At 38.5% G+C, this 15,895-nt stretch overlaps 1 protein-coding gene across 1 annotated transcript in view; it reads left to right on the top strand.

Annotated features, from left to right (window-relative positions):
• The window catches only part of LOC121641592 (CUB and sushi domain-containing protein 3-like), a 289,036-nt gene that overhangs the window by 197,141 nt on the left and 76,000 nt on the right, over positions 1-15,895 (top strand). Inside the window, exons 39-47 of the mRNA XM_041987820.1 lie at positions 2,679-2,797; positions 3,674-3,743; positions 5,247-5,363; positions 6,462-6,671; positions 6,977-7,165; positions 8,187-8,364; positions 13,185-13,330; positions 13,805-13,885; positions 14,668-14,781. Coding sequence (XP_041843754.1) covers positions 2,679-2,797; positions 3,674-3,743; positions 5,247-5,363; positions 6,462-6,671; positions 6,977-7,165; positions 8,187-8,364; positions 13,185-13,330; positions 13,805-13,885; positions 14,668-14,781 — 1,224 coding nt within the window. The remainder of the gene's footprint in view (positions 1-2,678; positions 2,798-3,673; positions 3,744-5,246; positions 5,364-6,461; positions 6,672-6,976; positions 7,166-8,186; positions 8,365-13,184; positions 13,331-13,804; positions 13,886-14,667; positions 14,782-15,895) is intronic.

Genomic DNA, 15,895 nt, shown 5'->3' with positions numbered 1-15,895 from the left:
CAAATAATTAGAATACCATTAAATATACCAATACAAAACAAGACAATTAAGCAAAATTGTATAATTAAACACAGGGGATGGATTCATTAATGCTTAGTTTTTCCTGTTTATTCTGTCTTATAATAAAATGATTTTGCCCGTATAGTAAAAAAGGAATTGACTTCTACATTCTGGCTCTTGTACTAAAAAAAGACGCTTGTACTCGGTTTTTAGGAAAATTGGAACTTGTCAGATTAATATAATTTCTCACATAAAAATGTCACATTGTGCCGTAATAATTAAAATGGTACAGATTTGATATTTCCAGTTAATGGTGCAGATCATCTGATTATAAAAGTGATTAAGGATGATTGGATTATATTGACAAAGGTAGCCATATTTATGAATATTGGTTGGTTAAAGATGCACATAATGAGAATTGGCATAAAAAAGGAATAATGTTATAATGTGACTAACTGATATTGCAATTCATATTTTATTCTTGCAGAGATAATGACAGAGATTACATAACTGAGATGGAAACTTGTCTATTAATCTACTCCATCTGCCTCTTCCCCTTTGCATTTGCATTTTCCACCACCCCATCATTGTGTCTCCTAATTATCTTGGTTGCCAATGCTGTGGTTGGTGCATAACTATGCTATTAGGCTTTATGAAAATGAACCTTCATTTTGCCACTACATTTGTGAACTCCTCTTACAAAGAGCAAAAACATTTCTGTGTTGTGTAATCTTTATTTTGCTTCTGCACCTGCCAGGTAGCTTTTAGATTCAAGTTCAGCAAGATATAAATCTCTTGGCTACAGTACACTTCTGATCGCAGCTACAAAGTTATGACACACACTACTGAAAACCCATTGTCTAGTTCCAGTCAGCGAGGCGTCCTGTTTAAAGCACTGAGCGCGTTTGATAAGGACGGGACTCGTTCCAGACGTGGTTGCGAATGCAGGAACAGGTGTCGACCTTCTGACAGCGGGACGACAGCAGAACCTGCCAAAATAAGAATTCTGACAGTTTGACTGGAAACCATCTCCAGGACAACAGGAAATGGTGCCATATGTTAATGGGCACTCGCTCTTAACCTGACCAAAGGTCTGTTTGTGTGCTTTATGCTAAATCAGTATATGCTTTGAGAATAATAGTTTTGCTGAAACCAGGTTTAGTTAAAAGCTTTCTGACAAAAGGGAGGTTGACACATTTCCTCCTTTTTGTCTTGCTTCCATTTGTAATACATGTAGCTGTCAGTGCATCCTACTTTTGTCTTTCTCTGATATTGTCATGGTATGGTATGGTATGGACTGCTATGCACTGATTTAACAGTTTGTATGAAGGCTGACTTTTCCTCCTAATTAGGATACATGATAATTTCACACAACTGTTTACTTTGTAGCTGCTTTGTTCCTAGGTGGCATTAACTGCACGGCTTTCATGACTCGCTCAGCCAAATCTTCTAGAAATCAATTAAATAATTTCAAAGTATATTTTTATTTAAACCCACATATGACAAAACTTTCCAACTTAAAAGAATCCACCCACACCGCTTGCACAGTAGCTCTTCTTTAGTTGAGTTGTTGCATCCTAGGCTGCTTTTGCTCTGCTTCCTGCTCTGAGCCTCTTTGGATTTTCATCATTTCCCACTCAAATATCCTCTCTAACATTCCCTATGTGTTGAGTGCAGTGACCAATGTTGCTACTCAGGACTCTGATGAGTTGCCTTTAAAATGTTCTGAATAGTGTGCTGGAACATATGCTGCCATGTTTACACTCACCCACCCACCTGTTTGTTTAGACTTGTTAACTCTTTGAGTGGGCTTGAATGTGCACACTCACACAATTATATGTGTTTCTGTCTTACAGTAAAGAGCATATGTGTTATTTGTTTCTGCACACAGGTCACAGTTGTCTTTTGTGTGTTGCTTTTTTGTATACAATGCTTCCCATTATCTCTCAGCCTAAGGTTACCTCACTAAAAACTTTTTGTTTTTCAGAGTTATTACAGAAATAACTTCTCTCAGCAGCCTGTTAAATGGAATATTATGCATTCTTCCCAAAGCCCGTCTTTTTTTGTACCTAAAAACTGAATAATATGTCTATTAATGGCAGACAAAATGTGAAGTGCTCATCTCTTCCTCTTCCACAAACAGAATTGAGACCTGACAATATTTATGCCATTATTTTTTTCAGTAACTGTAGCTTTAATGTACTTAAAATGCCCCTCATCACAATAAAACCCAAACCATCATCATTGCTTTTAAGTCATTAGAGCATCAGTACCAGGCTTTTAAGTACCTAGCAAGTGACACTGTAATCATTTTCTTCAAACAGAGATCACCACGTCTCAAGAAAATCTTCAGAGGTTGCTTTGCAATTTCACAGTGATTGCTTCGGATCACAAGGCTTTTACCATTACATCCACTAGGACAATAGTTTTATGGCTTGTCCCAATTGTTAATATTAGAGACACATTAAACAGGGGATTGTGTAAATATGCATTTTAGAACTCTTGATTTTACTTGAATTATTTAATTTTCCTGAGAGATACTAGCTCAATAGATGAAGATATTTCAATGAGGTGTTTAAAAAAAATGAGGAAAAAAAATGTTTTCACTTTCCAGCATTGCTGTGTTGTGCAGAAGAATGATCGCTGTCCACACTTGTGTGTTGTGACTCTGCCCTAAGCAATAGGTTTGGATTCATGTCCAGAGCCGCTGCCTCCCATTAATGGCAAAAAAGTGGGGGATCGCTACACTGTTGGTGACATGGTTTCCTTCCAGTGCGATCAAGGCTTTTCATTACAGGTAGGCAATAAAAAAATAAAAAATTCTTAAAAATACAGTACAGATTTGAAGCCCTTTTATGGCAATGATAATGAATCATATCCACTTTCCTGGAGTACCCCAGAGGATGAGTCAGTCAAGACAGTGTTACTAATGACAATTTTGTGTTTGTGTGTGTGAAAGGGTGGAAAAGTGCTGGAAAGAAGTACATGAATGCACAACTAACTGTCCATTTACTTATGCTGGCAACTTAATATTTAATGGTGCGCGTATGCGTGTACTTTGCTTTCAAGTTCCCCTTCCTGGGTGTCTGAGTAAGCTTGTGACTGTGTGTCTGTTACAAAGCAGCTTTAACTTCTTTCAATCCTCCTTGAGTAGATACTGTAGCAGAAGCATTTTGAGCTGCACAACCTTCCAAGGCCACAGGCTATGAATTCTGTTAACAGTCGCCTCACTAATCCCACACTGACTTTTCTTCCTGGCTCGGGCAATAACTTCTTTTCACATTCTCTTTGGACCAGCCAGCAACTTCTTACTCACGTCTTCAGGCAAAATGTCTGAACTAGGACTCGACTTGAGGCCATCATTGAAAATGAAGCACTTCTTTAGATGTGTCTTTGAGTTCAGTCGTGCGTGTGTGTGTGTATGTGTAGTTGTGCATGTGTGCAAAGTACAACAGCATATAGATGGTTGTGCTTTGGTAGAATTTCCAGGTTTTCTTTAGTTATTGCTCATGTAGCATTTTATAAAGATACTGAAAAGAAAGTAGAAACTGGTAGGCAAATATGAATTAAACATATATATAAAATCATGTTTGTTTTTGTGGCCCCCTAGCTGCTCTCTTGATATGATATTTTAAGGAAATAATAATTTGTCCTTGTTTGTTTTCTTGAACAGGGTAATGCATATATTACCTGCATGCCTGGCCCTGTCAGAAGATGGAATTACCCCGTACCTCTGTGTTTAGGTAATGTACCTTACTTATGTCTCTTACAGTATGATGATCAGGGTTTCAAAGCGGTGACAGTGCAAAATCACACACACACTTTTCATGCCCTTCAGCTTATCTCATTGACTTATTTAACTTAACTCCTTCTATTTGATATTATTCCCACCCCAGTATTTTGCCCACTCACAGTAACACAATAGATCAGTAGCCTGAAAGAGGACTTGTTATTGTATTAGGGAAAGCTGCAATTTCATCGTAAGATAGGGAGAAGGGATAATAGTTATGTGTGGATGGCTTGGGGGGGGCTATTATGAAATTTCTGCATTCCGTGTTCAGTTAAAAAATCAATACGGCTTTGCACCATCTCAATGTCTTGTCTGGTTTTTGATCCCCCTGATGAGTCTGCAGTCTCCAAGACACTTCCTATGATGTTGATTGTTGCAGTGATAGATTCTAGAGATTACTAAAGAAGCCCTGTGCTTTCTGTTTGGACACCTTGCTGTTTTGCTACCCTCAATTACACATGTACACAAACACTCTCACAATCGCACAACAGTGGTGCAAATACCCTTACAGTTGCAGCACGTTTGTATGCCGTGCTCTTCGTGTATATGTTATGTGCCTGCGGTTTACACGGTTCATTGCAGACCTAAAACCCAGCTTTACTCCTGACAGGCACAAGCTTGGGTGTATATTTCATTAGCTTTGCGCCCCGCTTGTTTATTGTACATATGTTTACTCAAACACCCAAGGATCTTTACTCACTTTGTTGCAGATAAACCCACATCAAAGTGTTTGTGTGCCCCTGCAAAAAACACTAAAGCATCCTTTAAAGTGCCTCTTCTATCCTCTTCTCTTTCATTTCACAAAGCAAGCAGGTCAAGCAGCCAACTAGCAAAACAATTTATTAGCTTTTTTTGTCCGTTTTCTTTTTTTTCATTTCTCATTCTGGGTTTGGTTTATACCCCCATCTAAAGGAAATAGCAGCTTTATACTCCCACGATTTGACACAAAAAATGTGACATTTTGGAGGTGTAATTATAATAGTTATTGAAATTATTTGTACTTGGCTGTTTGTGCAAGACTAGGTAATGTATGTGCCACAGGAGTGGGAGATGAGTGTCATGTTCACAGCAAGCTGAAGTGTTCTCTAACGTGCAGTCAAATAAAAGAGGTGGGGGAGAGGGCGCAGTAATCACTGCCACTGCTGAGCAAAAGTGTGTCTGTGTATTAAATATCGACTGTGTCATTTATTACAATCTAAAGCACCATCAAACAAGGAATTTGACCAAGTCTGCAATGTTTCCATAAATATAATGAAGGGCATGTGTAAAGAGCTCACATATAGCACATGCACTTAGTATTTATGTATGCGTTATAATTTGCACACACACAAAGGCCAATATGCTCTTCACCCTCCTTCCATGTTCAACCTCCCAGTCGTTGTTTTTCTTTGTTTTCCCCGTTGAGCCGTTCTGTGGAGGAGTGACATGTTCTTTCTCCTTGGTTGGTTCCCCTCAGCTCAGTGTGGAGGCTCTATGACAGACTTCAGCGGCGTCATCCTCAGTCCAGGCTTCCCAGGGAATTACCAGAGCAGCCTGGACTGCAGCTGGAGAGTTCAACTCCCCATTGGCTTTGGTTTGTAACCCGCCCACCAACCCCCTTCTGCTGTCCTTCTTCTCTGCTTTCTCTCTTCTTTTTTTTTTTTTTAACTTGTGCTAGCCCTCATGTTTTCTGTGCTGAGTTTTCCCACTTTTTTCTATCTTTTCTGTCTTCTCTGCTCCATGTTCTTTTAAAATCCAGACTATGTAAAAATAAACAAAGACTGGAGTTCTTGAGGTCATGTGTGTGGTCAGATATGTTCAGGAATAATCAGTGTATCTAATTTAAGCTCCTGGATACTTTCAGCCCAAATACCTGCAACTATGCTGGCATACAAATTACAGTCACATACAGGGCAGATATAATATAATCTCTGATTCAGTGCTGTAGAATCATTTTGATCCCTATGGGTCTTTATCAGTACTGTTAGCAAGACTAGACGGGTATTAACAGCTCTGCTACAGCACCTCTACATGATTATTTTTATTTTCTAAGCTGGTCTTTCCTGTAAAAGTGTTGGTTGAAGGCATCCTTTGTAAGGATTCCACACACACCTCTTGCTGCTGAAAATTACCATACTTGTTTTTGCAATGCATCCATGACACTTTAACTGTTAATATTATTCAAATAAAACCTTTGTACAGATTCATAGAAATCTGGTGATTCTGGTCACCAGGATATTTCTATGAATGAGTTGATTACAGCAGGAAATGATTATTGGAGGAGTGGCTGTTTCCTGTTTTAAATAAGGCTTTAACCTATGCTACCAGTCGAAAGTTTGGACACACTTTCCTTTTAAATGTAGTGGGAGAGTGTCCAAACTTTTCACTGGTAGTGCATGTGTCTTTCAAAGAGAACACTACCCATCATCTCAGATGCATGCTTAGTGGCCGGCATGCCAAAACATTTTCAGTCAATAAGCCTATGGGGAAGTTTCTGTACTCAGGTGGTTAAGCAGTGGTGTGACCTCATCACTCTAGCATTTACATTTGTATATAAAAAGCTTTCCTGTCACAGTCCAGTCAGAAAGAATTTGGTTCTATCTTTAATTCTGTCTAAACATATCAGTGCAGAGTTGTAAAGGCTCATACACATTCTCTCTGATGACATTAACCCTTTCCTTCTGCTCTTTAGGGATCCATCTGCAGTTTCTGAACTTCTCCACAGAGCCTGTTCATGATTATTTGGAGGTGCGCTGTGGGAGCCTTGAGACAGGGACAGTGATTGATCGGTTCAGCGGCCCTGTGATGCCCGGTTCTCTCTTTAGCACTACCCACGAAACCACTCTCTTCTTTCATAGCGACAATTCCCAGAACAAGCCAGGCTTCCATATCATCTACCAGGGTAAGTCCTGAGATTAGTAGCCAAGTAAAAATTGTTTCTTTTATAAGTCAAAGTAGCAGCTGATGAAAAAGAAGACTTTTAAAACATAATATGTCCAAGTAGTTTTAATCCAATATTTAGATCTGGGTAAAATCATTTTATTTATTATTTTCCTTATTCTAATTAAATGCTGATACATAAAACCATAGAACTGAATGAGAATGTCCTTCATTGTGTGGCTGCATGTTAGGTTTTACTGTTTGCTTCTTGGAATCTCTGTTGCATAAACCTGCTCTCCTGTGTGTGGGTTTAACTTTTCCCCTTAGCCTACGAGCTACAGAGGTGCCCTGACCCCCAACCTTTCCGTAACGGCATTGTGATCGGTCAAGACTACAGCGTGGGAATGACCATTTCCTTCGAATGCCTGCTGGGTTACACTCTTCTAGGAGAGCCCTCTCTGACATGTTTACATGGAGTCAGCAGAAATTGGAATCACCCCATACCTCGCTGTGAGGGTGAGGACTTAGTGTGTCATACAAGCCCAATCCACACTTTACAGTGTCTTTCATTAGCAGAAATAGTTTAAAGGAATTTGCACTGGATTTCTCAAACTCTTTCTTTACCAAAACTTCATTATAATTTTTTTTTTTAATCCAAATAACCTTAACTATGTTGTCAAAGAGTGAAAGAAAGAATGTTTATCAGTCCTACTGTGACCTTAAATGTGTCGCTCCAAACTTGGGGGGAAAATATTTATAAATCTTTATAAATCCTTGAGAAAGACATCAATCTTGCTCACATAGTGACTAAAGTAAAGGCGGAGATGCTTTTCTATCAGCGTTACCCACAATAAAAATACCTTTGAAGTTATTCTCAAGAGCAAAAATAGGATTTTTATACATACATACATACATATATACACACACACACATATACATATATATATATATATATATATATATATATATATGGGACATTAAAGCATCTGATTCCCCAACTATGTATCGCCACTTATAAACTAAGTATAAACTTTTGGAGCCCATTGTAACAGTTAATGGAGCATTTGCTGGTATTTGTTAATAGTACATGGCAATGGGAAACATCTCATTAAGTCCCCTCAGGTGTCACTCAGGTATGCCAAGTTTTAGGATCTGGTAAATAGTTTTTTCTTGTTTCTTACATTCTTTATTGTACTTGGCAAGTTTGCAGCCCCTTTTTGGTCCAGAGGGTTGTGCTTTGGCTTTGAGTCCCAGATCAAAGTTGTATGTTAATACATCTGAAGGGGCGTGAGAAAGGGAGTTTGTTGAAATCAGTCAGTGCCATCACATTTGCAGCAACCAGTGATCACCCCCTGCAGTGACATGTAACAGGTGCATTTTCTCCGTAATATCTCTTTGATAAACCAATAGCATGCTGTTATAGTTTGTTTTATGAACTGTTGGTGGCAATACATGCATAACAGCAACTTTTATGACTTGAGGTAAGAGTGGTTTTCTATATTTATCTATCATCTCTGACTGTTTTTCCTCCTTCCAGCTCTCTGTGGTGGGAATATAACATCCATGAATGGAACAATTTACTCTCCTGGACACCCTGCTGAGTACCCACACTTCCAGGACTGCATGTGGACTGTCAGGGTACCTCCAGGCTATGGCATCTACATAAATTTCTCTGTTATCAATACGGAGCCGATCTATGACTACATCACTGTTTGGTAAGTTGTATCCTGCCACTCAGTGTGACATTATTTATCAATCATCAGTTTAAAGCACACATCAAATACACTGCTCCCTATATGCAGAGTTACTGCCAGTGGCTCTAACTTACTAGCAACAACCTTAAAACGATTTCATACATCAGTTGTTTACAACCTTATTTCCTTGAAACCCCCCTACTTCTATCAACAACATTCTATGTGTTTTCCTGGAAATATTTATTTGACACTGAGTCAGCCCGAGGAGGCAAGTTCCATGTCTTTGAGGCTGCAAATGTAGAGGTTTATAACGCATGATTCCTTTGATAAGTATGCATCATCATCAGAAACACAGAATTTAATTCCCTCCTGAAGCAGGCATAATGATGCCTAAGGATGCATGCACATTTCCACTGGATGGTTTCATATGCAGTGGAAATTGTTGCTTTCATATCGACATTTTGCACTGCAATTTGCACACAAAGTGCAGAGAAGTGAATGATGTTTTATTCAGGGATCTGCATTTGTTTAGTGCTCTCATTAGAGAAAGTGAATCTGCATGTGAGGTGGGCCATTTTAATTAAAAATGGATCAGTCAGCTTTGTGTACAAAGTTGTAGATTGTTTAGATAGCTGCAGATTCAATTCCTGCAATTCCATACAATACATAAGCACTTGTCCATGCAACAACCATCAGACCTCTTCATGAAGCAGCAAAATTTGATTTGCTTCATCCTCACACATTTTTTATAACAAAGTAAAGGTGTTACAGTTTTATTCATGTGCATATCCAATTTCGACTTGTTTGTAGTGAAACCTTCACGCACACCTTCCCTCCCTCCCTTAGGCTGCATGGCCCTCGTGTTGAGAGCGATTGTCAAACATGATGCAAAGCACTAAGACTAAGAATGTTAGAAATTAAACTACAGAAATTTGCACTGTAGCATACAGAGTACTTTGCCACTAGAACAGCTTCCAGTGGGTTTGACAAGGAATAGCAGAAAGCTAAATGAGTTGACACAGTGTTAAATTAAAAAACCCAGTTGGACAAGTTGTTCTCAGAGCTTCTGATATGACACTATTTTTAGTTGAGCCATGACATATCAAATGCACTACAAGGAAAAAAAGAAAAAAAAAAAAAACCCCACACACACACACACACACACACACACACACACACACACACACACACACACACACACACACACACACACACACACACACATACACACACACACACTAATAATTTGTTAGAACACCTTTAGTATTAGTTACAGGATGCATTCTATATGGCTATGTTTGGATTTGCTTTTACAGTGTCACAAATCTTTTCCATCCAGAGTTAAATTCATTTTGTATTGATCAAGGGAGATTTGGACTGCTGCATAAAGTCTTCTCCAAATCCTAAACCAAATCCTGAACCATTTTTTCCCAAAGCCAAATGAATCCTGACATTGCCATTTTAGACTATGCCCATGTAAAGAAAGGGGGAAAAAAACTATTGATGGGGAAGAAAAAGAAAAATGTTATTCATTATATTTAGGTTGTCAGCTGACCTTAGTCTTTGGGCACATAGCCTTGCTATACCTAGACCTGACCAACCTGAAACATAAAGCTGTCCCCATTGGCTTCTACTGTACTTCATCTGCCACTACTCTTCCCCTGATGCACCCATCACTCTGGATCATAGTAAATCTGGACTCATCGGACCACAGGACCCTTTATCCACCGCTCCTTTATTCTCCCCAGCAAATTGAAACCTTTTTTTTCCTTAGCCTTCTTCACAAACAGCTTTCTTAAGGCACAACAGCTTTTTTGCCCCAATATCTCCAGTTCTGTACACATTAGACATGTGGAGATGCTCTAACTGTTGCAATTTAACAATGCTGTTGATTTTCTTTGATTTTATTTAACCAAACGTTTTAGTGATCTCTGATCATAATCATTCAAGCTTTTTTCTGATTGCATATTTTTCCCACAGGATGATGTTTTGCCACTATCCTTACTGACTTTAATTGTGCATTGTTCAGTTCTCAACCCAGTTTTAGTAACTTTAGCACTATCCCTAATTGTTTGATTTGTTTGATGCAGACCAGTAATTTGGATCCTTTCAAACGCATCATTTCTCTGACAATAGCATGTCTCTTCTGACCTGGTTGTGTAATGAACAAGAAGGAATCTGTGGCTTTAGTTTTCCATTTATGAGAGTATTTTCTCTCAGTTTCATCTAAAAAACAAACAAACAAATAAACAAACAAACAAACAGAAAAAAAAAACAAAAAACACGAACAACAACAAAAAAAAACATGCTATATGTGTTCCAATAAAGTTAATGGTGTCCATTAATTTTCTACAGCTGATTTTTTTCTTATGTTCTCAGACAAAACTTAGTGTTTTATAACATAAATAAATCAGCTTTGCTACATGTAGTTATCTAAAAGAAAAGAAAAAAAGAAGAAAATTTGTTTTACTCTCTTTCTTCCCTAACTCGCAAACTTAGAGTAGACCTCTAAATATCCCAGTGAGTCTTACATAAAATGACAGTAATGTGTATCAGCCTAAAGACATTGAGGCTGAGCCACTTGAGATGTTTGTTGGTAAATAGCAACTTGAGTTGCAAACGGACAGTTGAAAAGCAGTAAACACTGCTAACCTGCCTTGTGTCACTGCAGCAGCTGCCTCGCACTTTCTGTCTCCTTCTCCTTCCACCGTTCTTATAGCGTTTGCTGAGTAGTAAGCCTCGGTCAGTTGTGGAGCTCTCCTCATGGCTGACAAAGGTGTGCCTTCTAGCATCTTTGGCTGCCATTCATAGTATGGGAGGAGGGAGCTCCTGGCCTTACTGTTTTTAAATTAAATGGGGCATAAACAATTTGTCCTCACATGGCAACTTTTCATTTCCTTGCCCTAGTGCCTCCTCCTGTTTTGCTGATTACTCTAAAATGAAACTGACATTTTATATATATATAGTACATATGATATTAAAGGTACACATACATGCAAGAAAAGCATTTTGTGTGCAGCATTCTGCTGAATAGCCTCGAAGCTTATTTGAGAGTACCACTAATGAGATACGTTTCTCTACACAGCATTTGTATATAATGGAAAATCTAAATTACAGTCTTCAAAGAAATAAAGCTTTGGGATTGTCCCTAACTTGCACTCTTTGAAAAGATTTAAATGTTCTCAGCTTTACTCATTAGTAAAGATGCTTCTTTGTTTTGAGGTCAGCAACTAATGCATGCCTCACAAAATACCTTTACCACTAATGTCAAGTCCTCTTATTACACCTCAGTAACCCACCTTATTAGCAATTCATCTTTGGGCTGAGAAGAATGCTTTTTTTAGACAGATTCTACTAAGATTCTACTAACCTTTTTTGTGAGCATTTGGATAACTAATTGGAAATAAATTCTGTTTTTGGAGAGCTGAACCGATCCCGCCATATTACTTAAACCAAAATCCGTCTCCTACCATTTCTCTCTTACCTTTCTCTATCTCCACCTTGAGGATCTTTAGGTTCACTCAAACGAGACAGAATATATAATTATGGTCTGGGTTTGCCTCGGGTCTCCTCCCAGTCAGACGTGCCTGATACAACTCGGCAGGAAGCCACCCCAGAGGTTTCCTAATTAGTTGTCTGTGTAGCCTCAACCAGCTCTTTACACAAGCGGTAGTAGGTCTACTCCAAGTTCACTCTAAATTTCGGGCTTCTATGACCCCAGCCTGCGGCTTATTTCAACTTTTTGTTTCCATAAATCAAAAATTTCACCTCTAGGCTTGGCTCCATTTTCAACTTGGCATTTCAGTACTCGCTATTAGTCAATTCCAGACATCACTGGGGCCTCATTTGAGAGGAAAAAGAAGATCCATATATGCTTGGATGTTTTTTCACTTGGGAATGTAGTCACCATCACAGACTGCATTTCATTCCCTGCTTTTATAATTCCTGTAACTTTCCGAGGCTGTCACTGACCCATTGTTTTCAACAGTAAATTACAGATAAACAAAGTTTAAAATTAAGTTCCTCCTATTACTTTGACACATTTCAACACTTAACATATCTGCCACATTGGACTTGTATCATGACATAAAGTGTGTATTAAATTTTAAAAGATCTTGTAAACTGTAATGTATATTGGAAATGCACTCCCCCAGACTTGTTTACACTTTACAGATTGCAGCCTTAGAAACATAATTGGAAACATTCTGGGTTAACTACCAGTCAATTAAGTTTGATTCTCATGCATAGCTACAGCTCCTCATGCATCAAGATATTCAGTACAATGTTTGAGGATTTAATGATAATCATATGTAAATGGTAATCATTGTCTAAATGCTTCTGTCTTCAGATTCTGATATGGTGGGAGTGAGAGGGGGTGCTTAAACTCATCTGGAATCTCAAATAAATTTGAATGCATTATGTGTTTATTTGTTGTTTTTTTTTTTTGTTTTTTTTTAAGAATTACAGAGTTGGAAAAAACTGTTTTGGAATTTGTACATTTTCCCAGGCAGTGCAGTGCTTTTCCTTTTCCAGCCAAAATATACTCTTCATCAATATGTAACATGGCTTTGGTTGGGGGGGGGGGCATGTTCTTAACTCAGCGAACATGTTCTTAACTTCTTGTTTGACGCTGTTGATCAATGTGAAACTTTCTCTCGGATTGTCAGGAATCACTGCTGAGTCTACATGACTGCTGGAGGATAAACAGACCTGCTCTTTGATCCCAGCGAGTCATCCTGTTTATTCATAAATCATTTGCACCCTCTCTCTGTCCACCTCCCCCCTTCTCTCTCTCAATCCCCATCTCTCTCCCTTTCCATCTCTGGCTCTCTGTGTAACAGGGATGGACCCGACCAGTCCTCACCTCAAATCGGCCAGTTTAGTGGCAGCTCCTTACAGGATGGCGTGTCCACCACGGCCAATCAGATCCTCATCAAGTTCCACAGTGACTTCAGCACCAGTGGCTTCTTTGAGCTTCACTATTACGGTAACTTCCCCAGTTCCAGAGATCTTGCTTCATGTTGTCATGACCAACGTTCCTCAAACAGGAAACATGACGCAGTACTGACCAATTCTAGGAAACTTATTCCTAGAATTAAATGTATTTTATTTCCCTTTTTGCTGTTTATAGAATGGTTTCCTGTCCATTATATATGATGATAACTTAAAAATGTCTTATTCTTGTTTTTGTCTACACTATCAAAGCATCCTATACAAAGTTGTTGATTATTAATAAAGAACCCCTTATATCAGCTAAGTTAGTGATTTGATTTTTTTTATGATGATCATGAACAGTGATAGGCAGTAATTCATAATCCAATAAAGTTGTAATGTGTTTGTAGAGAAAATATTGTTGCAGCTGAATAAGAAGTGCATGTGTGTATGTGTGTGTCTGTCACTTTGTTTTCTGATTCACTTATACGCTCACACTTACGCAGAGTGTTTGTCCTCTCTCCAACAGCTTACCAGCTGAGAACTTGTGAGCCACCCCCTCCTGTCGCCAACGCCACTATCCTAACTGAAGATGACGAGTTTGAAATAGGTTTGTCTCATTTTATTTTGCTTGTCTATAGGTCTGGGACAGTGTATAAAGGAAGTTTATTTGCTTGGACAGCCATGAATGGACAAAAAGCAACCAGACGTATCAAACGATTATTGTCACTTATTTATTCATTCATTCCCCAATGTGTTGATTTTTTTTTTTTTTTTTTTGGTTTATATTCGTTTTGTTGCTTCTTATTTTGATTTTATTGATGAAGTTTTCCCATGATGAACCAGCTTTGTCTTATCTACATATTTATTTGTTCTTTAATATTGTTGCAGCACAGGTCTTTGCTGCCATGTTTACATCTCATTCCACCTTCAATGTTTATATTTTTCCTTCTCACTGCTCATTCTTTCAAGTGTGCCCATCTATTCATGCTTTGCACATTAAAATATTAGTTTGATGGTTGGGCTAATGAGGTGTACGTATATGCTGTTTGTATTTTCACTGCTCAAAAGTAATTAGCAAAGTGAAGTGGAAGTCATGTGGTTAGTAGCTGCCTTACTTTTAAATAGTGTGTAATTTTGACTTTGTGTGTATTTGTGTACAAGTTTAAGGCTGTAATTTAATGAAGTGCCTTCAGTACTAAGGAATGTCAGTCTTCATTAAAAAATATGTAGTTGATTACTGTTTCAAGTGCTGGTGCCGAGAAGTCTTACTGACAAAACTCGTGTGTGTTTGTGGCTGTGTTGGTGTCTGATTGGATGGTTTTTCATGTCCATTTCTCGCATCTCTTTGTGTGTGTGTTTGTGTGATTGCGGGTGTAAATGACCTCACAGGGGACATTATTCGGTACGCGTGCCTACCAGGCTTCACCTTGGTGGGCAGTGAGATTCTGACCTGCAGACTTGGAGAGAGGCTACAGATGGATGGACCACCACCAGTCTGTCAAGGTTGGTTTTGTTGGGTGTGATGTTTGAATTTTCTTGTGCTTGCATGTGTAATCTCTCCTCTCACTCCACGTGCCCTCACATTCATGTGCATGCATAATCGCGTTTAGTTATGAGTGTGCTTGACACCACTCTGCCAAGGTTGGTTGCAGTCAGCAGCACTCGCTGTTGATGCATCATTTAACAGACAGACTGCCAGCAGGCCCCCCTCCAGCAGTCTCCCAGTGGCAAACAGCATCTCTATTCCAATTCATCAAGACTCAGGTGCTTGAAATACAACTAAACCAAGATCATAGACCTGCTCTGCCTTAGATTCAACATTTGACTGCTCAGGATCAGTTTGAGACCAATTACAGCTCAGCGGGTTTCATTAACAAATATTTGAATTGTTCTTTCCTTTTATCCAGACAGAAGCCAATTAAAACTATAACTTTATTTATGGTGTCCATGTCCAAATAAAATGAAAAAAGTAATTAAGTAAAACTTTATTTATATAGCACCTTTTAAGTTATAATGTCACAAAGTGCTGCACAATAGCCAACATTGCTTAAGAACAAGAGAAAAAAAAGCACATATAAAAATATATGTTTTAAAGTGGTTTTAAAAGTGACCACAGAGTCCCCCAATCTTTAGTCCTAAGGAAAAGATTTCCAGAGCATGGAGGCCACTTAACAGCATTGATGTTCACAAGTCCTTTTTTTTTCAAGTCTAAGTCAAGTCTTAAGTCTTTGACCTCAAGTTCAAGTCAAGTCACTTTTTGTTGTACTGAGTAATCTGCCATGTGATGCCTGTCGTCTGGTCTGCTTAGAAGACTGCTTTATAATATCCAAGGAATTTAAAATCCGTACTCATCCTTTATCGACCAGCACACTTTATGTGTGTGTATACATGGTAAATGGTAAATGTACTTGTACTTATATAGAACATGTGTGTGCGTGCGACTGTGGGAAAGAATTTGTGTTTATTTGTTTTGTTTTGTTTTTTGTTTTAATTGTTATGTAATCTACTTTGATGTGTGTAAAGGCTCATTTTATTTTTGGTATGCAGAAATTGCTTTTTTTCATGTAAAACACTTTGTATGGCCTTCTGCATGAAAAGTGTGTTATAATTAAAGTTT

This window comes from Melanotaenia boesemani, chromosome 6 (assembly GCF_017639745.1).
Source record: "Melanotaenia boesemani isolate fMelBoe1 chromosome 6, fMelBoe1.pri, whole genome shotgun sequence".
In the NCBI taxonomy this organism is placed as follows: Eukaryota; Metazoa; Chordata; class Actinopteri; order Atheriniformes; family Melanotaeniidae; genus Melanotaenia; species Melanotaenia boesemani.
The sequence above is the reverse complement of the archived record's forward strand: the minus strand, read 5'-3'. Positions and strand labels throughout refer to the sequence as shown.